Source organism: Galeopterus variegatus, unplaced genomic scaffold, assembly GCF_000696425.1.
Source record: "Galeopterus variegatus unplaced genomic scaffold, G_variegatus-3.0.2 Scaffold1903, whole genome shotgun sequence".
NCBI lineage: Eukaryota > Metazoa > Chordata > Mammalia > Dermoptera > Cynocephalidae > Galeopterus > Galeopterus variegatus.
In genome coordinates this window covers 172,224-192,029 of record NW_007728014.1, presented here as the reverse complement: position 1 = coordinate 192,029, position 19,806 = coordinate 172,224, and the positions used below count along the sequence as shown (strand labels likewise).

Sequence of the window (19,806 nt, the reverse complement as noted above, 5' to 3'; positions counted from 1 at the left end):
TGGTCTTTCTATATGCCCATCCCGTATCGGGGGCGGGATTTCCCCAGGAGACCCACACCTCGTTGCCACTGGTCAAACAGTGCGCCCGTCTGAAGCTCCCGGCCCAGGATTGGAAGAGGATGAGGACAGGTGGGCGTGTATTGGCTAAGGCAGCCGGTCAGTGCGAGGCGGGGGCGGGGCCTCGGCGGCTGGTTGCGCGTGTCCGCTGCTGGCTCCGCTCTATCCGGCTTTGCTAGGGGAGGTGAGTCCGGCCGCGGCGGCACCGGCGGCTGAGGAGGCGGAGGCTGAGGAGAAAGCGGCCGCGGCGGCTGAAGAGAAAGCGGCCGCGGGGACGGAAGCCGGGCGATAACTTCGTATAATGTATGCTATACGAAGTTATTACGGAGGCTGAGGAGAAAGCGGCCGCGGCGGCTGAAGAGAAAGCGGCCGCGGGGACGGAAGCCGGGTGGGGGGGAGGGGGGGAGACGGAGCAGCCTTGAGCCCTGCGGGGGCCGTCGCGCGGGGGGACCCACCCGCTCTCCCCCCCAACCCTTCTCAGCAGAAGCAGCCGGCGGCGGGGGCAGGAGTCAGCCCGCTTCCGACCGTACCCCGCCCGCCTCCCGGGGCTCCTGTTCTTTGGCCCCGGGACCCTAACCTTCTCCCGGGCGGTTCCCTCTGTTCGGGCGTCCGAGTGCTGCCCGCCTCTCTTTCATTCCTTCCTGCACCTCCTTACCTTCACTTTTGCCCCGGTTCTCTTTCTCCTCACTGTCCTGCCTATCGCCTCCTCTCCTCACTCTGTCCCTTCAGCCTCCTTCCCTGGCTCATTCTGCCCAGGAAAGTTTAGTAACCCCCGCCCCCTCCAATCAGGTCGACCTGACTAGGAGTAGGGGGAGATGTAGGAAGGCCTGAGAGCTCGAGGCGGGGGGGAAGCTGGAAGCAGGTTTCCCCGGAAATTTCCCCCCATCTTTTTAATTTAGGAATTTTTAAAAATTGTGTTTTTGAGGAGGTGGTAGGTGTTTAGAAAAGGATGTGGGAATGGAAGGGGTAGATGAGTCAACCCTCTTACAAGATTCCAAGGGTGGTGTGTTACCTGATCCTTTTCGTGTGTGGAGTTCAGGGGGTCGGGAGGTTTGGTCTTTATTCCCACATTCAAAGTTGGAACCTCCCCCAAATTAAGAATGGAGTTTTAGTACCCACTTGTGGCAGGAATCCTGGGGGGAAGGGGGGCCTTTTTTCCTTTTTCTTTTTTCTTTTCTTTTCTTTTTTTTTTCTTTTTTCTTTTTTTTTTTTTTATTTTTCCTTTGGGCAACCCACACCCTTCCACACACGCTCACCCCCAAATTAAACACCAAGATCCTCTAACTTGTTTGGATTGACTGATGAAGACATAAAGCCAGTTACGCTCTATGTTTTTTGAGGTGGAGTGAGTGGTTTTTCTTCATTTTTAAATGGCCAAATGACAGCTTGACCCAGTTTGCTTTCCAATCAAAGGGCATTTTTTGAATGTCTCTTTGTGGCGCAAGAGCCAACGCAAAAATGATGGCGGCTTACAATGGCGGTACATCTGCAGCAGCAGCAGGTCACCACCACCACCATCATCACCACCTTCCACACCTCCCTCCTCCTCACCTTCACCATCACCACCACCCTCAACACCATCTTCATCCGGGGTCGGCTGCTGCTGTACATCCTGTACAACAGCATACCTCTTCGGCGGCTGCGGCGGCCGCAGCAGCGGCCGCAGCTGCAGCCATGTTAAACCCTGGGCAACAACAGCCATATTTCCCATCACCGGCACCGGGTCAGGCTCCTGGACCAGCTGCAGCAGCCCCAGCTCAGGTACAGGCTGCCGCAGCTGCTACAGTTAAGGCGCACCATCATCAGCACTCGCATCATCCACAACAACAGCTGGATATTGAGCCGGATAGACCTATTGGATATGGAGCCTTTGGTGTTGTCTGGTGAGTATCAAAAGAAAAACACAACTTCTCGTGGTTTCTCATCACGGTCGTGATTGGGCGTGTCATCCCCTATGGTTTTCTCCATATTGACCAAAGTGGAGCAAGCTCCTCAACTGAACTGTAGAACGCCACCCTTGCTTATGTGGTAAAGATGCCTAATGGGTTGGCTATCTAGGTTTATGCTTTTGAGTCACAGCAAATTTTGGTGGAGCATCTTCTCATGAATAACACACAAAAGTTTGCTGTATAGCAAACTTTCCTGTTTAGAACCTAAGCAAGCCACTGAATGTAGGATTAGTAGATGAATGTATGAAATACTCATTTCTACAAAGACTTTGGTCATCATGTGTTTGATTTAGTTTGAATCAGTTACCCAGTTGCAGCAAATGTCAATGACTGACTCAAACTCATTTCTTTTAAAATAGTCTTGTCATTAGGATATACTTTGCATAACTACTTTCTGTCCTTTCCATCTTTTCGCTCCTTATTTTTGATCTTGATCCCCAGAAGGAAGGTAGGGTTCATAGTTGAACCAGTTAAGATTGTTGCTTGAGTGGTCTATTTTAAGCCATAAAGCTACAGTTAGGAAGAATGTAGCTTTAGCTTTTTGATAAGAATGCATTAAATATAGCATCACACATGAGTACCACAAATGAGGTTAGTGGACTGGCTATGCAGTGGCCCACATTCGCTGTAATGTTTTAGTTTCATTTAGTTAAATTGCTCTTAAATTGCTGTTATCCCTTGGTCAGTTGCTGTAGTAGGGAGTATACTTTTTAAATAAATGAAACTGCTTTACTTATGCTAGTGCTAGGATATTTTTTAAAGCCTAAGGGCTTCTTAAATGCAACATTTGCCTTTCTTAGGAAGATTAGTAGTTTCTAATAAAATGTATGTATTCCTGTCAAAATTAGAGTGAACTGAGTACTTTTTTCAAGGATTAAGGATTCCAGTGGGGATAGGTGAATTTTCACTGCATTCAAAAATAGATTCTTGTTAGTGTCTTGAAAAGCCCTCATCAACACAGGAAAATGAACTCTTTGGAACTAACCTAGTAAATATATCCTTTCGTCATTTTTTTGAGACTAAAATTGATATGAGTACCATCTTTGCATTATAATTGGCCATCTTTATATCTCAGATTTTATAATCTAGACTATCAAGTGATCTGATCCTTTAAAAAAAAACAACCAAAAAAAAACTAGTAGAGTCCAGTGTTTTCTCAGTTAGTCTCCAAGGAGGTTGCTGCTGCAGCGCTCCCTTCTCCAAGGTGTTTGGGATTCCTGATGGGAAAGCTGATAATGGTCCCTCTTCAGTCACTCTGCTCAGGGACCTGCCTGTTCCTGTCTACCTCTCTTCCCTTCGGTAGTCTATTCTCATGGATTTCACTGTGAACTTCCATTCCTTACCCTTGAGGAGTTCCAAGCTTTGGGGGCGGAGTGGGGGAGAGGGAGGATGAGGGACAGGAAAAAGGTTGTTCCTAGCTTTAAATTTTGTCATTTACTAACTTTGAGAATTTGTGTGGATTTTCTTTCTTTCTTTCTTTCTTTCTTTCGTTTTTTTAAAGATGACCGGTAAGGGGATCTCAACCCTTGACTTGGTGGTGTCAGCACCACGCTCCCCAAGTGAACTAACCAGCCATCTCTATATAGGGATCCGAACCCGTGGCCTTGGCGCTATCAGCACCATTTGTGTGGATTTTCTTAGATCTGTATGCTTTTTTTTTCATTTTAGTGCTTTGCGTACAGTGCTCAGTACTAGGAATACTGAAAGGGAAGTTGGTTGCAGCATTCTTGAATATATTCTAAAGGCATGATTCACTCACATTTCTGTAAAAAGGTGATGTGACTTGTAGAAGTTTTAACTTCAAGTCAGTGGTAAGGGAAAAGATTTTTTTTAAAGGAGGAGCAGTGAAAAACTGGAGTGCTGAAATATTTCACACAGCAAACATTCTGGTAGTGGGTACCATGAATCACCAATATCTGAAAATCCAAATGTGTTGGATTTGAATCCATTCTAGAGTTCTCTCATTGATTGACCCCCTCTATCACATATGGAGTTTGTACCTCTACTTGCTGTACTCCTCTGTGCACCATCTTATTACAAGTTTGTCTTGCTTTACTGACTTCATTTTTAAGCCCCTTGAGGGTAAGGACTGTCTATTGTAGTACTTCTTTTTCTCCTCAGCACTTAGCATGGTGCTGTGGCACTTTAACTGCTTGGTTGATTGATCTAGTCAGTTCCTTCTTTGTTTTGGATTAACCACAGAAATTTATTTCTCAAAGTTGTTGGAGGCAAGAAATCTAAGATCAAGGTGCAGGTTTGGTTTCTTCTGAGGCTTATAGGTGACAACCCTTGCCCTGAGCTCTCACATTGTTTGGCTCTTTTTTTTTTTAACCAAGTTTTTCTGGTTAACTACATTGTTTTCATGAGCTGTTGTTACAGGTGAAAAACAATTTGGTATAAAAAAATAAAAAAAGAGAGTTCCAGGTGTGTGTTTTAATATGCAAATAGTTTTCTATTTTTGTACTTACATATTGACAATTTGCTGTCTGAATTGCTTATTATATTTGAAATTTAACTACTGTATGACCTAAGATTGTTAAAACTAGAGATTTGAAAACCAAACCAGAGTGAATTGCATTAGTATTCTGAAACTCAAGCTAAAGATATTAGTGAGGTTTTTTACTTTTTAACTAATTGAAAAAATTCCTTTTTTTAAATTTAGAAAGCATCTTATGAATTTGAAACAACTATTTTCTAAAATGATTAAAATGGAGCATAAAAACATTCTCCCAATGATACATCACTTGACTCAAAGCATCATATAACTACTTACCTGGGTATTATAAGATCCTCTTAGATTCAAACATATATTCATTTAATACATTTGCAAGTATTCTTTTGGCATAGCATATGACAAGGAACTATAACTACTCCCATTTCTTTTTCTGGACATGTGCCCAGTGGTACTAACTGATAGCCGAAAAAGTGGCATGTAATTTTTAGGGATTTTGTTGTTCCTCCATGTAGACAAGGAGAAATATTTGTAGAAGTGATGTAGCGTTTTACCATTCAGATTTATCACTGAACAATTTAGTCTATCTAACTTGAATTACCTTTCTGCTGAATTTAACTAGTGCAGTAACTTATCAGTACTGGACAGTTGTGTAAAAGTAGTGAGTTACCCATTAGGTTTCTGGTAAAGATAGTGCTTTGACAATTCAATTAAGGTTTCATTAACAACTGTCTGCTGTGTTTTATCTCAAACTAAGGGTTCGAGTTTACCCGGTAATATGATTGTGGGGTAGCCTGAGATATGTTCATTGCCAATGAAAGAATGTTGTTCATGAGTTATCAAAATAAAACATCATAAATAATTTGACTTTCTTTATGAGACGTCAAGGCTTCCAAACACCCACATGGATATTTTCATAATGCAGAAACACAACACAAAATGACTCACAAACAGTAACCTCAGTCATTTGGTAAGGGTAATATAAATCTGCCTTTTTGTCTGCAGTTCACATTTGCCAGTGGAAAATGCTGTGCTTTAAAGATGTGACAACTTTGGGACAGAGCTTCAGGGGCTCACGAAATATATCCTTTTGAGAGTTGGAGGTAGCTGATCACATGAGAGTAGTTTGAGGACTCTAAACCCAAGCAGTTTTTGACTTTGGCAACCTAAAATATCTTAGATTGATTTAGTGGCACATATTGCCACCTTGGTAAAAGTGAGTCTGAGGGGCCAGCCCGGTGGCGCACTGCTACAGTGCGCCGCTTGGGAGCGCGGCGGCGCTCCCGCTGAGGGTTCGGATCCCACATACAGACCGGTTCCCGTTCACTGGCTGAGCGAGGCGCAGGCGCAGCGCCAAGGGTTGCAATCCCGTTGCCGGTCCCGGTCCGGTACGGGCCCGACACTGAGGGTTGCGATCCATTGCCGGACACGAAAAAAGACAAAAAGGAAAAAAAAAAAGTGAGTCTGAGAAAAGCTTCTACTTTATAAAATTAGTGTTTTGGTTTTTTACTTGTCTGATTAAAACATCAAAGATCCTGGGATTCATTTGGTCTGTTGCCTTCGTACTCCAAGTAAAGTTGGAAGTCTTTGAATTTTATTATTCTAATATATTCAGCAGGTTACTTTTTTTTTTTTGGCGGCTGGCCAGGGCAGGTATCAAAACTGGACCTTGGTGTTATCAACACCATGCTCTAACCAGCTGAGTTAACCAGCTAGTCGTAGTGACTTAATTTTATCTGTCTTTCAAAACTTAAGCATCACTGTAGTGATACTTAGTCACTAGTTCTGTGATCTTGATAAATTATTTAAGCTCTCTGTTCCTCGTCTATAAAATGGGAATAATAACAGTACTTATCTCAGGATTGGTATGAGGATTAATTGAGGTAACCCTTGTAAACCAATGAGTATGCTGACTCGCACACAGTAAGCACTCAAATGTTGGCTGTTCTTATTGTAGTTATTGTTGGTAGAAAAATCAAACTGTTGTGTTAGTGTGCATGGAAGTGTCTTCATAGATTGTCAGGTCTACCAGGTGAAATCAATGTGTAGACTATTTTTGGAGACATGATTTTAAATACCGTAGAATGTCCCCTCAGTTGTGCTATATGTCAGGGAGATAAAAAAGTTGAATTCAGGGCCAAAAGGAACATATTCTGTCTTGTTCTCTTAATTAGAAAATAAAAATAAAAAACAATGCACATGTTTATGTGGACTTGGTTGGTGTTCTAGTCAGGTAATCTGCACTGTTTTAGAAAGTATTATGAATTCGTATACTGGGAAGGAAATTTTTTTCTTTTCAGAATGTAACAAATGAAGGATATGCTTATCATCAAAGTTCAACATTAGTGGAAATTCCTTTTACTTGCATTTGGATGAAAAAGTGTGTCTTGCTAAAGAAGATCCCAGTAAGGGGGGGGGAAATGTATGTGATTTAATGAAAAATTATTCAGTGTAACCCTTATGCATGGTGAAGATTGTCTAGCTTGCTCATCTTACTTGTGAAAATTAGAGGCATATTTTTTTCTGATGTTCTCTGTTCCTCTTACTCCACAGTTAACCTGTAATTTGGAAAAATGAGAATGCTTTCGGGATATGTTTGGGGAAACTCTTGGAGTTAGTTGCATCAGAAAGAGTAGTATACTAAAGTGTTTTACAGGTTAAGAATCTGTAGTATTGAGAAGTTTCTCTACCATCAGCTGAGATTAACAGCCACAGCTGGATTCTTTGGGGGTCGAGGGGCTGCTTTGCGAAAAGAGCTTTGAAAAGCAGAACCTGCACCATAAATAGGAAACGGTTGCTCTTCTAGACATAACAAAGCGTCTGTGTGAAACTAAAAATGTGGAAATCTATATTGTTAATTTTAACTACAAGCAAACTTACTTTTAGAAATGGCAGGTTCATGATAATAGAATAGAGAAAGCAAAGAGTTAGAGAATAAAAGTAACACAAACAATCTAGTGATATTGTACCGATTTCTTGGTGAGTGAAACCCCATAGCCTGTAACAATGAAAGTCATTTTGTACTTAGGTTCTTGACAAGATTATTCAGATTATGTTCAAAGAAAACAAAAATAAAAACAAAACCATAGCACAACAAAAGAAACTTGTTTTACTCTTGGGGAGAAGTTTTATGTTATACTATTGAATATCAGATTAGAAAAAAGAAGACAAATTTTTTTTTTTTTTTTTTAAGATGGCTGGTAAGGGGATCTTAACCCTTGACTTAGTGTTGTCAGCACCATGCTCACCCATTGAGCTAACCGACCATCCCTATATGGGATCCGAACCCATGGCCTTGGTGTTTTCAGTAGCACACTCTCCTGAGTGAGCCACGGGCCAGCCCAAGAAGACAAATATTTTTTAGTGAAAAAGACATTTCAGAAACATTGCCTTTTCAAACAAGCTTAAACAGCAATGTCCTTCAAAATTAAATGCCATCTTTTTAGCCCTCAGTACCACTGGGTATATGTCCAGTAAGAGAAATGGGGGCAGATGTAGTTCCCTTTCATATGCTATGCCAGAAGAAGAATATATGTAAAATGCATTAACTGCATATATGTTTGAATCTGAATTCTGGGCCATAGGCAGCTATAGAAATGTTTCTTGATATAAAAAGTCCTTTAATGGAGTACTGGAATGTTTCATTATCTTCACAGCTTGGAGTGTCAGTTTTCACTGACTTCTTTTTATACTGTATAATTGAGTGGCTATTCTTGGCAGTTTTTATTAGATTCGCCGATTTTGCCGATATCCTAGCAATTCAAGAATCAGTTGTTCATATATTGTATTTTTCCTCAATATACTGATTTGGTTTCTTTGATGCAAATTGTCAAGGCCAAAGAGACTTTTCTATTTGTCATCCAATCAGCAAATGGAAAGATGTTGGGCAGAAGCTCTTTCATTATAGGATTGTATTTGTGTTTTAGTTATGATTCCCTATGCATCCATAATACTCCAGTGAATTATTTGTTGATTGGGTCATCTAATACAGACTAACAGTGATTTCCTAACTAAAATACTTGTCGGTTTGATCCTGTTGTTGCTTGGGGGTAATACAGAGAGTGCCTGAGGCAACAGTTGTAACACTGTCAATTAACATGTGACAAGTCATGATAGACCTACTTGTTCTAAGGTACCTAAACAAGAAGCATTAGAAAAAACTCTGGCACTCTGGCATTATGAAAAGATGACTTCTAAGGGAACTATACTGAGATTGAACTTTAGCAGTTGTAATGGTGCAAGCAGAGGGAGTGTGTACAGGGATGTCTGCTATTGATAATGACTGATGCTCTTTACCTAAACCCAGTTTCATACTTATGTTTTGAATTAATTAGTTTGGTTAATTGAGTCATATCTACTATCAGACAGTGAAAGCTTTTGATACTTTTGGAACTCGCTAGTCAATATATTTTTATTGTCAACCTGCTATGGACCAGCAGTCTTTTTTTTTTTTTTTTTTTGGCAGCTGGCCATTGTGGAGATCCGAACCCTTGACCTTGGTGTTATCAGCACCATGCTCTCCCATGTGAGCTAACCAGCCAGCCCAACCAGCACTCTTGTAGATGCTAAATGAAAATGTTTAGTTCTGTAAATAATTTTGCAGACCTCTATCACGCTTCTGCTGTTATCTGAATTGTGTTTAGTATTGAGATAAAGGGATGTTAAAAGTCATGATCTTGCCTTGAAGGAGTTTACAGTCAAGTAAACAGTATGAAAAGTGACACATCCCTACTGTCAGGGAGTCCACAGCCTTGTTGGAGAGTTGAAATTAAATTTGAAACCATTAAATAAAAACTTAAGGATATATTATTTTCACTTGTTCTTACAATGCCCATTTATTGTATGTTGACTATTTGCCAGGCCCTGTGCTGGATGATAGGGATTAAAGGCTATTATGACCTAGTGGAGATAGATTTGTAAATGTATAATTATGGTTCAGTGCCATAAATGCAGCAATAGAGATGGTCCCTGGATATTATGGGAGTATAGAGGAGGGATTTCTGTGGAAGGTGTGGGTGCTTTCCAGAATAGGTAATCCCTCAACTGAGTTTTAAGAATGAGAGTAAACCAATATGGAAGGACATTCTAGGTGGATAGGCCCATATGCAGGAGACCACAGGGCTGAAGTTGCTGAAAGTGCAGTTCAGGGGGCAGTAGGAGTTCTAAACTACAGTTCAATCATGAAGAGGTTGGAATATGCTAAAGAGTTGAGGCACTGTAGGCATCGGGGAGAAGGCAAAAAATTTTTTACTCTTTTTTTTAATGAATAAAGCACATACACCATATAAAAATCTATGATGTTAAAACACCATATACAAATCTATGATGTTAAAATTTCACAAGGGAAAAGATTAGGGGAAAATTGTCTAAAAAGGCCGCTTATGGTGATAATACCAAAAAAAAAGGTTGAAACCCTGTGAATGGCAGCCATTGAAAGCTTTTAAGAGAGTGACTTATCAGATTTATTTATTTATTTAGGATATGTAAATAGAAGAGTAGAGATAGTTGAGCCTTCGGGAATGTTCTCAGTTGTATGTGGAAGAAATTACTTGAGGTGGAACTAAAGGGCAATTGGATAAGAAAATGTGTTAACAGTGATTGACAACCAAAGTATGGCAGAAGATTGTTAGGAAGATGGGAATGATCTTTGGTGCAGATAGAAAGTCAAAATGAGAGTGGAGAAAAGGCCATTGCATTTAGCAAGTACATTATCTATGGTATTTCAGAGAATGATTGTGTTTGATTTTTTTCCCCTCTAATACAGTTATATGTATGTTTGATTCTAAAAAAATATTAAGTATTAGCAGCACTTTATTTTTAATAATTCTTCCAAACTCTGAGTTTTTATTTCCAATTTAAAAAGTTCAAGGTGCCATTTCCTTGGGCAGGATTTTTTTTTTTTTTTTTTTTTTTTTTTTTTTTTAGTGATAATGTAAAACCTGTTAGGAGACAAGGTTCTTCTGGTCCCAGCCTTGCTGCCAACAACCCCACGACCTTGGTAAAGTTATCTAAACTTTTTGAGCCTTGGTTTCCTCATTTATAAAATCCTGTGTTTCATAAAATTCTATTATAAAAAAGTATTAGTATTTGTAAGGCATGATAGCATTATTTGTGGGCAAGTAGATTCTGCTAGTAACCATAAGAAAACTCTTGAGGACTGCAGATGTTGAATAGCTTCTAAAATTGTTTAAAAGAAGAATGAAATAAAAGTCACCCTCTCCCAATGTGATGACTTTTATAGAGTTTCAAATTTGGAATCAGATTTTAAATGTGCAGTTTGTTCAAGAGATTTATTTTCTTCTATTATTGATTTATTGGTGAGGATTACATGTTACAGTTCAGTTGTGGAGGAGAACCTGCCTATTTGCAAGTGGGCAACCAATTTCTTTCTACATGTAAATTAGATACTACTATTTTCCTGATAGTACTTTACCTTTTTGGTGTTTAGACTTCTTTGCTTGCTTTCATAAATATTTGGAGTGATTTTTAAATTTTTAAATAAAATTTATTATTTAGCATTGTGGTTTTTTTTGTGAGTAATCAGGTAAGATTATTTGGGGGCCTGTGCTTACATTAATTTGCAGGTAGATTAAAAAACTTTTTTTTCCAGGAGTCTCTTAAATTCTGAATTTGGGTAGGGATTTAATAGTTTGCAGATGGACCTCCCAGGAAATGAGCTCTAAGGCTGTAGCAGTTTAGGGCATATAATGTCCAGAGAGAGGGAATGATTTCTTAACACTCTACTCTACAAGGTGAAGGGAGCACTTTTACAAAAGTCCTTTGTAAACCAGCAGTGCTGTCCAATAGATATATAATGAAAACCACATCTGTGACTTTAAATTTAGAAAATTTAGTAGAAGTAGCCATGTTTAAAAAAATGTAAAAGAACAGGTGAAATTAATTTTAGTAATATATTTTGTCACTATATCCAAAATATTGTCATTTCAACATGTAATTACTATAGAAAAATTTTTTGACTAGTTGAGTGCAGTAGTGAGAAGAGGGGAAAGAATTGAACAAGGAGTTTGATCTGTATCAGACTGTGAACAATCAATTGAGATAATTCACTACCTTCAAACCAGCCTATAAAAATTATTAATGAAATATCTTACGTTCTTTTTTTCTTACTAGGTCTACAAAATCCAGTGTGTACGTAACTCATAGCATGTCTCAGTTTGGACTAGCCACATTTTAGGTGCTCAGTAGCCACATGTGGCTACTGACTACTGTTGCACTCTCTTTGTCTTCACACGGATTTGCCACCTCTCTCTCCTGGGTGATGGAGATGCAAAGGATTACTCAAAGCCCATTTCCTCTCAGCAGAGGGATACTTCCAAGGGGTTAACTTCCTGGAACCCTCAAGAGAAAGGCATTCCTCCTTTGAGAAATTAACACTGAGCTGGGGTTCTGTCTCAGTATTTATTCTCCAGGCCAGAAAGTTACAGAAAAAGAGCATAGGTGGAGTTGTGGTTAAGTATAGTTTAACAATAGAAGCTGGTAACATCAGTGAAATAACAAAGTGACATTCCATAATGCAATTTGCAAAAGGTTAAATCATCCACCAACAAAAGCTTGTTCTTAGCAAATACTGTGTTTTCCTGCAGCAGTTTCCTTAGTATTTTTACATAACAATCAGTAGGTTAACCTGCTCTCAAGGTCATCTGTCCTTGAAAGCCAGCAACTTTGCTGTGTTACAATCCTGTAGCCACAACAGAGACTTTAGCCTGGGGAAAGTTTCCTGTCTTTTGCAAGGTTAACATTTCTATATGTAATTTTAAAAAGTTAGGTTAAACCTGAAACTACAGAGTTTTGGAAACTAGGCCCTGTGAAATACATTTGCTTTATAAATGTTAGTATACTCCACAGACTACCTTATTAACCAGCACAGTTCTAGAGTCTCTTTGGCCTATTGGATTGTTTACTCATTTTGAACCAATCACTGTTGATGGAGATAGGATTACTTTTGGAGCAATCAGCCCCACTCGTGGACTTATAGGCGGAGTCAGTTATAAGTGGAAGGGATGAATACCAGCAGTGGATGCTGGGAGGCAGTTATTCATGACCAATATGATCATCTAACTTATGTCGGAATCAGAAGAACTTGACTGGGTGTGTTTGTAGAACAAACTGGAATAATGTTCTCTGTAAAGTTGTCCTGCCTGTCCAGAGTTATTTTCCTTTTCTTTTTTGAAGCCTTGTTTGCCTAAAGTAGCAGAAGGTAAAAATGGTTCCTGTTCCTTGCCCTGTTTGCTTTTTTTCCCAATTAGAGGAGATATCTCCCATTGATTTATTTTCTTTCCTCTCTCAGTGTTTTGGTGTTGTTATCCACATAAGTTTCTCAGTCTTGTTTTCAACTTAAATAGTATAGAGCTCAGTAGTGTCAGGCAGCAAACATCTTATGGGGGAATGGACAAGACAGAAACTTTTTGTTAATCCATTCCTTGACCTAAAATTCTTGCTGTGAGCTGCAGAGAATAGGTGAAGAGAGACATTTGAACAAATAGATAAAATTAGTCATTTGACTCAGATTGCAGCTTTTCCCCCCATCTGCATGGATAAGAAATCATCCTGCAATTTACATAAGCAGGTGATTTTTTAAAAACATGCTGATGTTCTTAATGTACCATGGCAGAAAGCTGCAGATTTGCAAATTGTGTAAGTAAATCGAAATAAACCAGGTGACTTTATTTCACTGTATTGTCTTACCAGTTCAGAAGTACTCAAAGGGTACAATTATCAGGTGATTGTCTCATTGCGCATCTGAGTTAACAGGCAGCCTGGTGCAAAGGTTTTTTCCCCATTTTCTTCACCTCCCAACTGGAAATTTAGTAATATAAATGTGGGGGAAATTTGAGCTTTATTTAAAGTAATCCAGAAGTCATAAAAATTGGCAAATAATGCGGGTTCTCTGCTGAAAAAGGGGCATATGTATGAGAGCATTTCAGAAAAGTTATGGCAAAATAGAATGAAAAGATAATACAAATCTTTCCATGAACTTTTTTTTTTTTTTGGCAGCTGGCCAGTACAGGGATCTGAAACCCTGACCTTGATGTTATAATACTGTTCCCATGAACTTTTTGAAGTACCCTCCTATACTTGGTTTGGTTTTGAATTGCCTCAGAGAATTATGTGAGAACCTTCAACCATGTTTAATTGGTTGGCTTCATCTGTGTTCATTTTCCCAATTTCTGCATGTTATAATAATTAGTGTTATTATGAAGTTAACTGGGTGTGTACTACAGCCAGTGTTCAAAGTAAACATTGATGTTTATTCTTTTAAAAACTCAAACTAAGTAATTATAACATGATTTAAAACATCATTTCAATAAAATAGAAATTTTAGAAAGGTACAACAGTTGGTTTTAGGGATTCTTTCCCAAAGATTCATAAGGACAAATAATGTCAATCAATAAAGCATCTTCCTTTATTAAAACATTCCAATATTAAATTTAGCAATTAATGCTGTTTAATTCCTCAGATGTTATAATATTATTCACTTAGTGATATGTATGGAGATTAAATTATATTCCCTGTAGCTTTGAAGTAATGACTTGGAAATGAATCATAATTTTAAGCTAGTAAAAGTTTGGCCTGTCTTTTTATCCCAGTACTTTTATGTTATTTCCCTTCACTTTTTAAAAAAACTAATTTAGAAGAACTTTCAGAACAAAAGCAGTTAAAAAATACCCTGAGAAGGATAACATTTAAGTACAAAGCAGGGGTGGGGCTGGGGGGGACAGTATGGTTTAGTAGTAGAGTTTGTACTCAGATGACAGACTGTTTAAATTATGCTTCTGACTCTCCATTAGCTGTGGGCAAGTTATTTTACCTCTGTGTGCCTCATGGTCTTCATGTGTAAAATGGGGATACTAGTAGTATATCTAGTAACAGTAGGGTTGTTGTGAGGATTAAATGAATTAATAAACACATAAAGTCTTAGAACTGTGCCTGGCACTATGTAAATGTTAGCTATCATGATTATTACCAGTTTCAGTATAACTGGAAAAAAAGTACCTCCTGAAAACTTATTGATTTAGGGAAAATAACCAACAGCTTTCGTATGATTGTTGACAGCTATCAGGTACATGACTTCACTAGAGATTATTTTTTGATGAATTCCAATTCCAAATGTTTTTGAAAAATTCATTCAAATTATAGAATGCTTTTCGAATGGAAAAAAATTTTTAGCACATAAAAAGGAGGGTTTTCCTTTCTGTTTAACTTTTCCCTCCCTATTATCACAGTAATAATATGTTTATTGTAGGACACTTAAAAATACAAAAAAGCTGAAAGGAAAAAATGTTTATAACCTACAACTCACATAACCACTGATAGCTTTTTGGCAAATTATTTACAAGTTTTTACCTGAGATGTATGTGTGGGTTTGTAAAATTATTAGAGTTGTGATCATGATCACACTGTGTATTTACAATTTTGTGTCCTATTTGTTTCATTACAAAGGTAGATTTTGACCATTTGTTTTCGGGCTTTTTCATTCTCACAAACCTAGAGCTCTTCCTCAAAGGAATTATAGAGTTGGAAGATAATTTAGAATGCATCTAGTCTAATTGTCTCATTCTACAAATGGAAAAATTGAGATCCAGAGAAGCTAAGAGATTTGTTCCGGACCACACAGCTGGTTGGTGGCTGAGCCAGAACCTTTGCTGCTTTACCAGTAATACCTGTCCAACTAAATGCCTATTGAAAATGGAGGAAGTGTTCTTATAAAAGCAAAATAAATAAAAAACAAAAGCTCTGTAAGTGAAACCAGGTACAATGCACCTGAAAAAAACTCAGAATATTTAGAATATTCTGTTAGTTGATTTGTGTGTGCCAGTGACTCCAAGTTTTCTGGATTAATATCATAAGCTACAAAGTTTTTGGTGAAGAACAACTCAGTCTTTCACATTAGTTATATGTGACTACATATTTTGAGTATATCATGTCCCCTCCCCCTTTTATTTTTTGAAAAATTTTAAACCTCAGAAAATTTGAAACAATTGTGCAATTATATATTTGTAAACCAGTCTTCTAGATTAACATTTTGTGGCTTTTGCTTTGTCTACTTTGAGGCTATTTCTACAGAACTTGCTGAGATTGGGTATCAATTAAATTTAGACTTACAGTGTTAAGAAATTTATGGTCACTGCATCAACTCACTGTTCCATGTAATAAGTTTTGTAAGCTCTCCAACTATAGACAGAACTGGAGTTTAAATCTTGTGACTATTTTGGAATGCTATTTATTCTCTTAATACTTAAAACAAAATTCAGTGTGAATCAAATGTGTAACTGAAAAATGTACCAGTCAAAACTAAGCTTCAGGCAGAATAGAAATAATCCACTCTGTAAAGTTTTTCTTTTTTGTGGTATCTGTCTCAGATTGGGAGTTAAAGGAACATTTTCAAAATAGAATCCTAAGATCTGGTTTCACAATTCTGTAATAGAGGACATGATCGAGGCTATTACATTGTTGAAGCTAAATTTTAAGTCACTGTAGTTTTTTTTTTATAAAGTAAATTATCCTAATGCAGTCACATGAGCTGATGATGCTGTGATTTGTGTCAACCAATTCACTGCTCTGTATTTTTCAGTACCAAGTAATTCCTTTGTTAAACTCATTTTCAGTAAATGAGCCATTGTTTCCCAAAGGGTAGTGATTATTTCCATATATAGTACAAAGCCATAAGAAATAGATTTTAAGGTCTAAAATATTAGTTAATGATTGGGAATGGTTGAAATCCTCACTGTGTATATCAAGCCACAAATGTATGTATGAAAAGGGCAGCTGTTGTGTTTGCTTCCTAGGCTACAATATGAGATATTATGTTTACTAGAAATCAACTGACAGCAAACCTTTAAAAGAGAGGTCTTTTCGTTTAGGTGCAAGAAGGGTGGTTCTATTAAGTCAACCCAGCTGGGTTACATATTTTCGTAATGTAAACACCCAGAATGAGGTAGCTAGAGTTCAAATCTAAGTGGCTTGTGACAGGTGAAGAAATATATAGGCATCAGTTACTGGTTTACTCAATGCAGTTGATATCAGTATCGGTAAATAAATCACCGACTTCTTAAAGTACCTCAGCAGGAAAGACATTAAAATAGAGACACTATAATGTTTAAGTGGTGTAGGTACTAAAGTCTGGTTACCAACATATATCAGCTTATCTCTGTAGGCAGGCAAATTTTAAATTTTAAATAACTAATTTTTATACCATAATTTTCTTTTCCTCTTAAAGTAGATGCTCATTCTTAGAAGACAAATTAAAATCAATCTCTCTGTTTCTCTCTTTCTCAATGCTAATGAAAACAAATGCTTATACTCACTTATGACACATTCTCTACCTACTGATCACTAGAAATGATGAGAGCTTCAAAGGCCGGGATCGTGTCTCATTTGCTTCTCCAAGGCCTAATGTACCAGGCTGGATGCTTGTTGTTTGTTATTGAATTGAAAGCTTCGAATGCTAAATTTGTATTTGATGGTGACTCTCGAAGAAGAGTACTCTCACTGGCTCTTGCCATTATGTATTTCGAGATCCCTACTTCCTCATGCAATGGAGGAATTTTTATGAGGGAACACTTCGAATTGTATTTAGACAACCCCATGGTAGTTTGTTTTCTTGTGTTTGGACTTTTTTTTTGAGTGAGAGCCCTAATCTAAAAATAGTGTATGGTAACCAACTATCTACAGAAATGGCCCTTTATTTTGAAAAGAAATAGTCCTTTGTTTATATTGCTTTCTATAATCTACATAAAGCTAAGAATGCTGTTGAATTGTTTATGAAAAATACCCTTTTCACTGCAGTGCTGTGATCTTATGTTAAAAAATTGTGAGAGATCCAGTTAATGGAAACTGTGTCCAAAGTCTCATCTAATACATCAAAATATACAAAAGCAGTCTGTGATGCTAGCACAGAAAAAAATACTTCCAATTTGAAACCTCCTTATTCTGTTTTATAAACTTAAAACATAAAATTAAATTTAAATTTAAAATTAAATAGATTTAAAATATAAAATTAAAAATTATAAAATTAAAAAATAAAATAAAAAATGGCAGTTTTGTGTGTGCTGGTGATCCTCTTTAAAGTCAGTGAAGAAAGAATGGCTCATTCCAGTGGTACACTGTCTATGTTTAACAGGCTCTCTGGGGGGAAAAAAAAGCAATAGTTTGTAGGGTTTGCTGATTTCTGTGATGTAAATATTCCTATAAAAACCAATTTCAAGTTACCAATGTGAAGTTACTAAATGCTGAAATGGGAAAAGAATATGCAGTAGCACACCGTTATATAATATTTTCACCATACAGATAAAATAGGTCTTCAGTAACCGTAAGAGATAAATCATAATAAAATAATTAGGGAATGATGATTTCTGAGTGTTTATTACCTTTGTTTTAAATATAATTTATTTCCTTGTAAGTTTATGTAATATAATGTTGTTATCTTTTTCTTTATTTTGCGGCTGGCTTATATAGGGATCTGAACCCTTGACCTTGGTGTTATAACACTTAGCTCTAACCAGCCAGCCCAATGATATCTTTTTTTTTTTTTTTTGGTCGGCTGGCCAGTAAGGGGTTCTGAACCCTTGAAGTTGGTGTTATCAGCACCACACTCCAACCAAGGGAGCTAACTGGCCAGCCCTGTTTTCTTTTTCTTTTTTGTAATGTAGTTTTTATGGCTATTTTTCGCAATTAGCTTGCAAAATTCCAAAAATGTAATAGTCTCTCATGAACAGTATGAACCAGTTCCATCACACCACTGGTTTATTTTGTACCTTTGTTAGGATATTTAACTAGCAGTGGGGAGGGATGAAGTTAGGTATATTCACCATGTGAGTAAAGTCCAAGTGGATTAAAGATTTAAATGTAAAAAACAAAGCCAAAAAATCAGAAGAAAATATTGATAACTATTTTTATCTTGGAGGGAAAGAGCTCTGTTATCTTGATTTCACAACAATCTATTATCTTGATTTCCTGCTACATCAGCATTTTACAGTAAATGATAACCACCACCCCCCCCTTGTTGCAATTGTAGTGAAATACTCTCAAATTTTTGATGATAGTGTAGGAGGGAGTAGTGATGGGAGAGCAGTTTCTCAAATTGAATGCACACACCCTTTGACTGAAAAAATCGTTTAGCTTATATACAAAGAATAATAAAAAAAATTCCATGAACATACTACCCAGCCCAAGAAATAGAACTTAACTAACACTGTTGAAGCTGTGCTCAAGCACCTTCCAATCCCATCTCTCTGCCTTACCTCCCTTCCAAGAGGAAACCACCATCTTGAATTTTGTGTTTATTATTATTTGCTTTTTTAAAAAAATGGTTTTTTAGATATAGTTCACATATCAACAATTTGCTCATCTAGAATGTATAATTTAATGATTTCTAGTAACTCCCAGAGTAAATTTTAATTTTAGAACATTTTCAGCACCAAAAGAAAAGAAACCTCATACCCATTAGCAAATTCCCCCAGGCAACCACTAATTTACTTTCTGTCTCTATAGATTTGACTATTCTGGACACTTCATATAAATGTAATCTATAACATGCGGTCTTTTGTGACTGCTTTACTTAGCATAATGCTTTCAAGGTTCATTCGTGTCATAATATATATCAGTACCTTATCTCCTTTTATGGCTGAATAATATTCCATTGTATGGATAGTTTATTCCTTCATTAGTTCGACATTTGGACTGTTTCTACTTTTTGGCTATTGTGAATAATAAATACTCCTTATGAACATTTGTGTACAAGCTTTGTATGGGCATATGTTTTCATTTCTCTTGGGTATATACCTAGGAGTAGAATTGCTAGGTCATCTGGTAACTCTGTTTAACTTTCTGAGGAGTTGCCAGGATGTTTTTCAAAGCAGCAGCACCATTTTATATTCCTACCAGCAATGTGTGAGTATTCTAATTTATCCATAGCCTTGTGAAACTTGTTATTTGTCTTTTTTATTATAACCATACTAGTTGTGTGTGTGTGAAGTGGTATCTCATTGTGATTTTGATTTGCATTTCCCTGATATCTTATGATGTTGCACATCTTTCATGTGCTTATTGGCCATTTGTGTATCTTCTTTGGAGACATGTCTATTCAGAACCTTTGCCTATTTTTAAATTAGATTATTTGTTCTTTTTGTTATTTAATTGTAAGAGTTCTTTATGTATTCTAGATGCCAATCCCTTATCAGTTATATGATTTGCAAATATGTTCTCCTATTCTGTTGTCTTTTTACTCCCCCCCCCCCCCCTTTTTGGCATTTTATTCGTATGTACGTTATTACATCCCTAGGAAAAGAATCCAAAAATTTTTTTTCCTGGGGGTTTTTCTTTTTTTTT

General features: G+C 37.5%; 1 protein-coding gene across 2 annotated transcripts in view; it reads left to right on the top strand.

The window, feature by feature from the left end:
* The first annotated feature begins 386 nt into the window (after positions 1–386).
* NLK (nemo-like kinase) overlaps positions 387–19,806 on the top strand; it is a 161,582-nt gene continuing 142,162 nt past the window's right edge. Inside the window, exon 1 of one of the 2 annotated variants that reach the window (XM_008579525.1) lies at positions 387–1,940. In XM_008579525.1, the coding sequence (XP_008577747.1) occupies positions 1,483–1,940 (458 nt within the window). In that variant the 5' untranslated portion in view covers positions 387–1,482. The remainder of the gene's footprint in view (positions 1,941–19,806) is intronic. The other variant, XM_008579526.1, reaches the window with a different exon arrangement.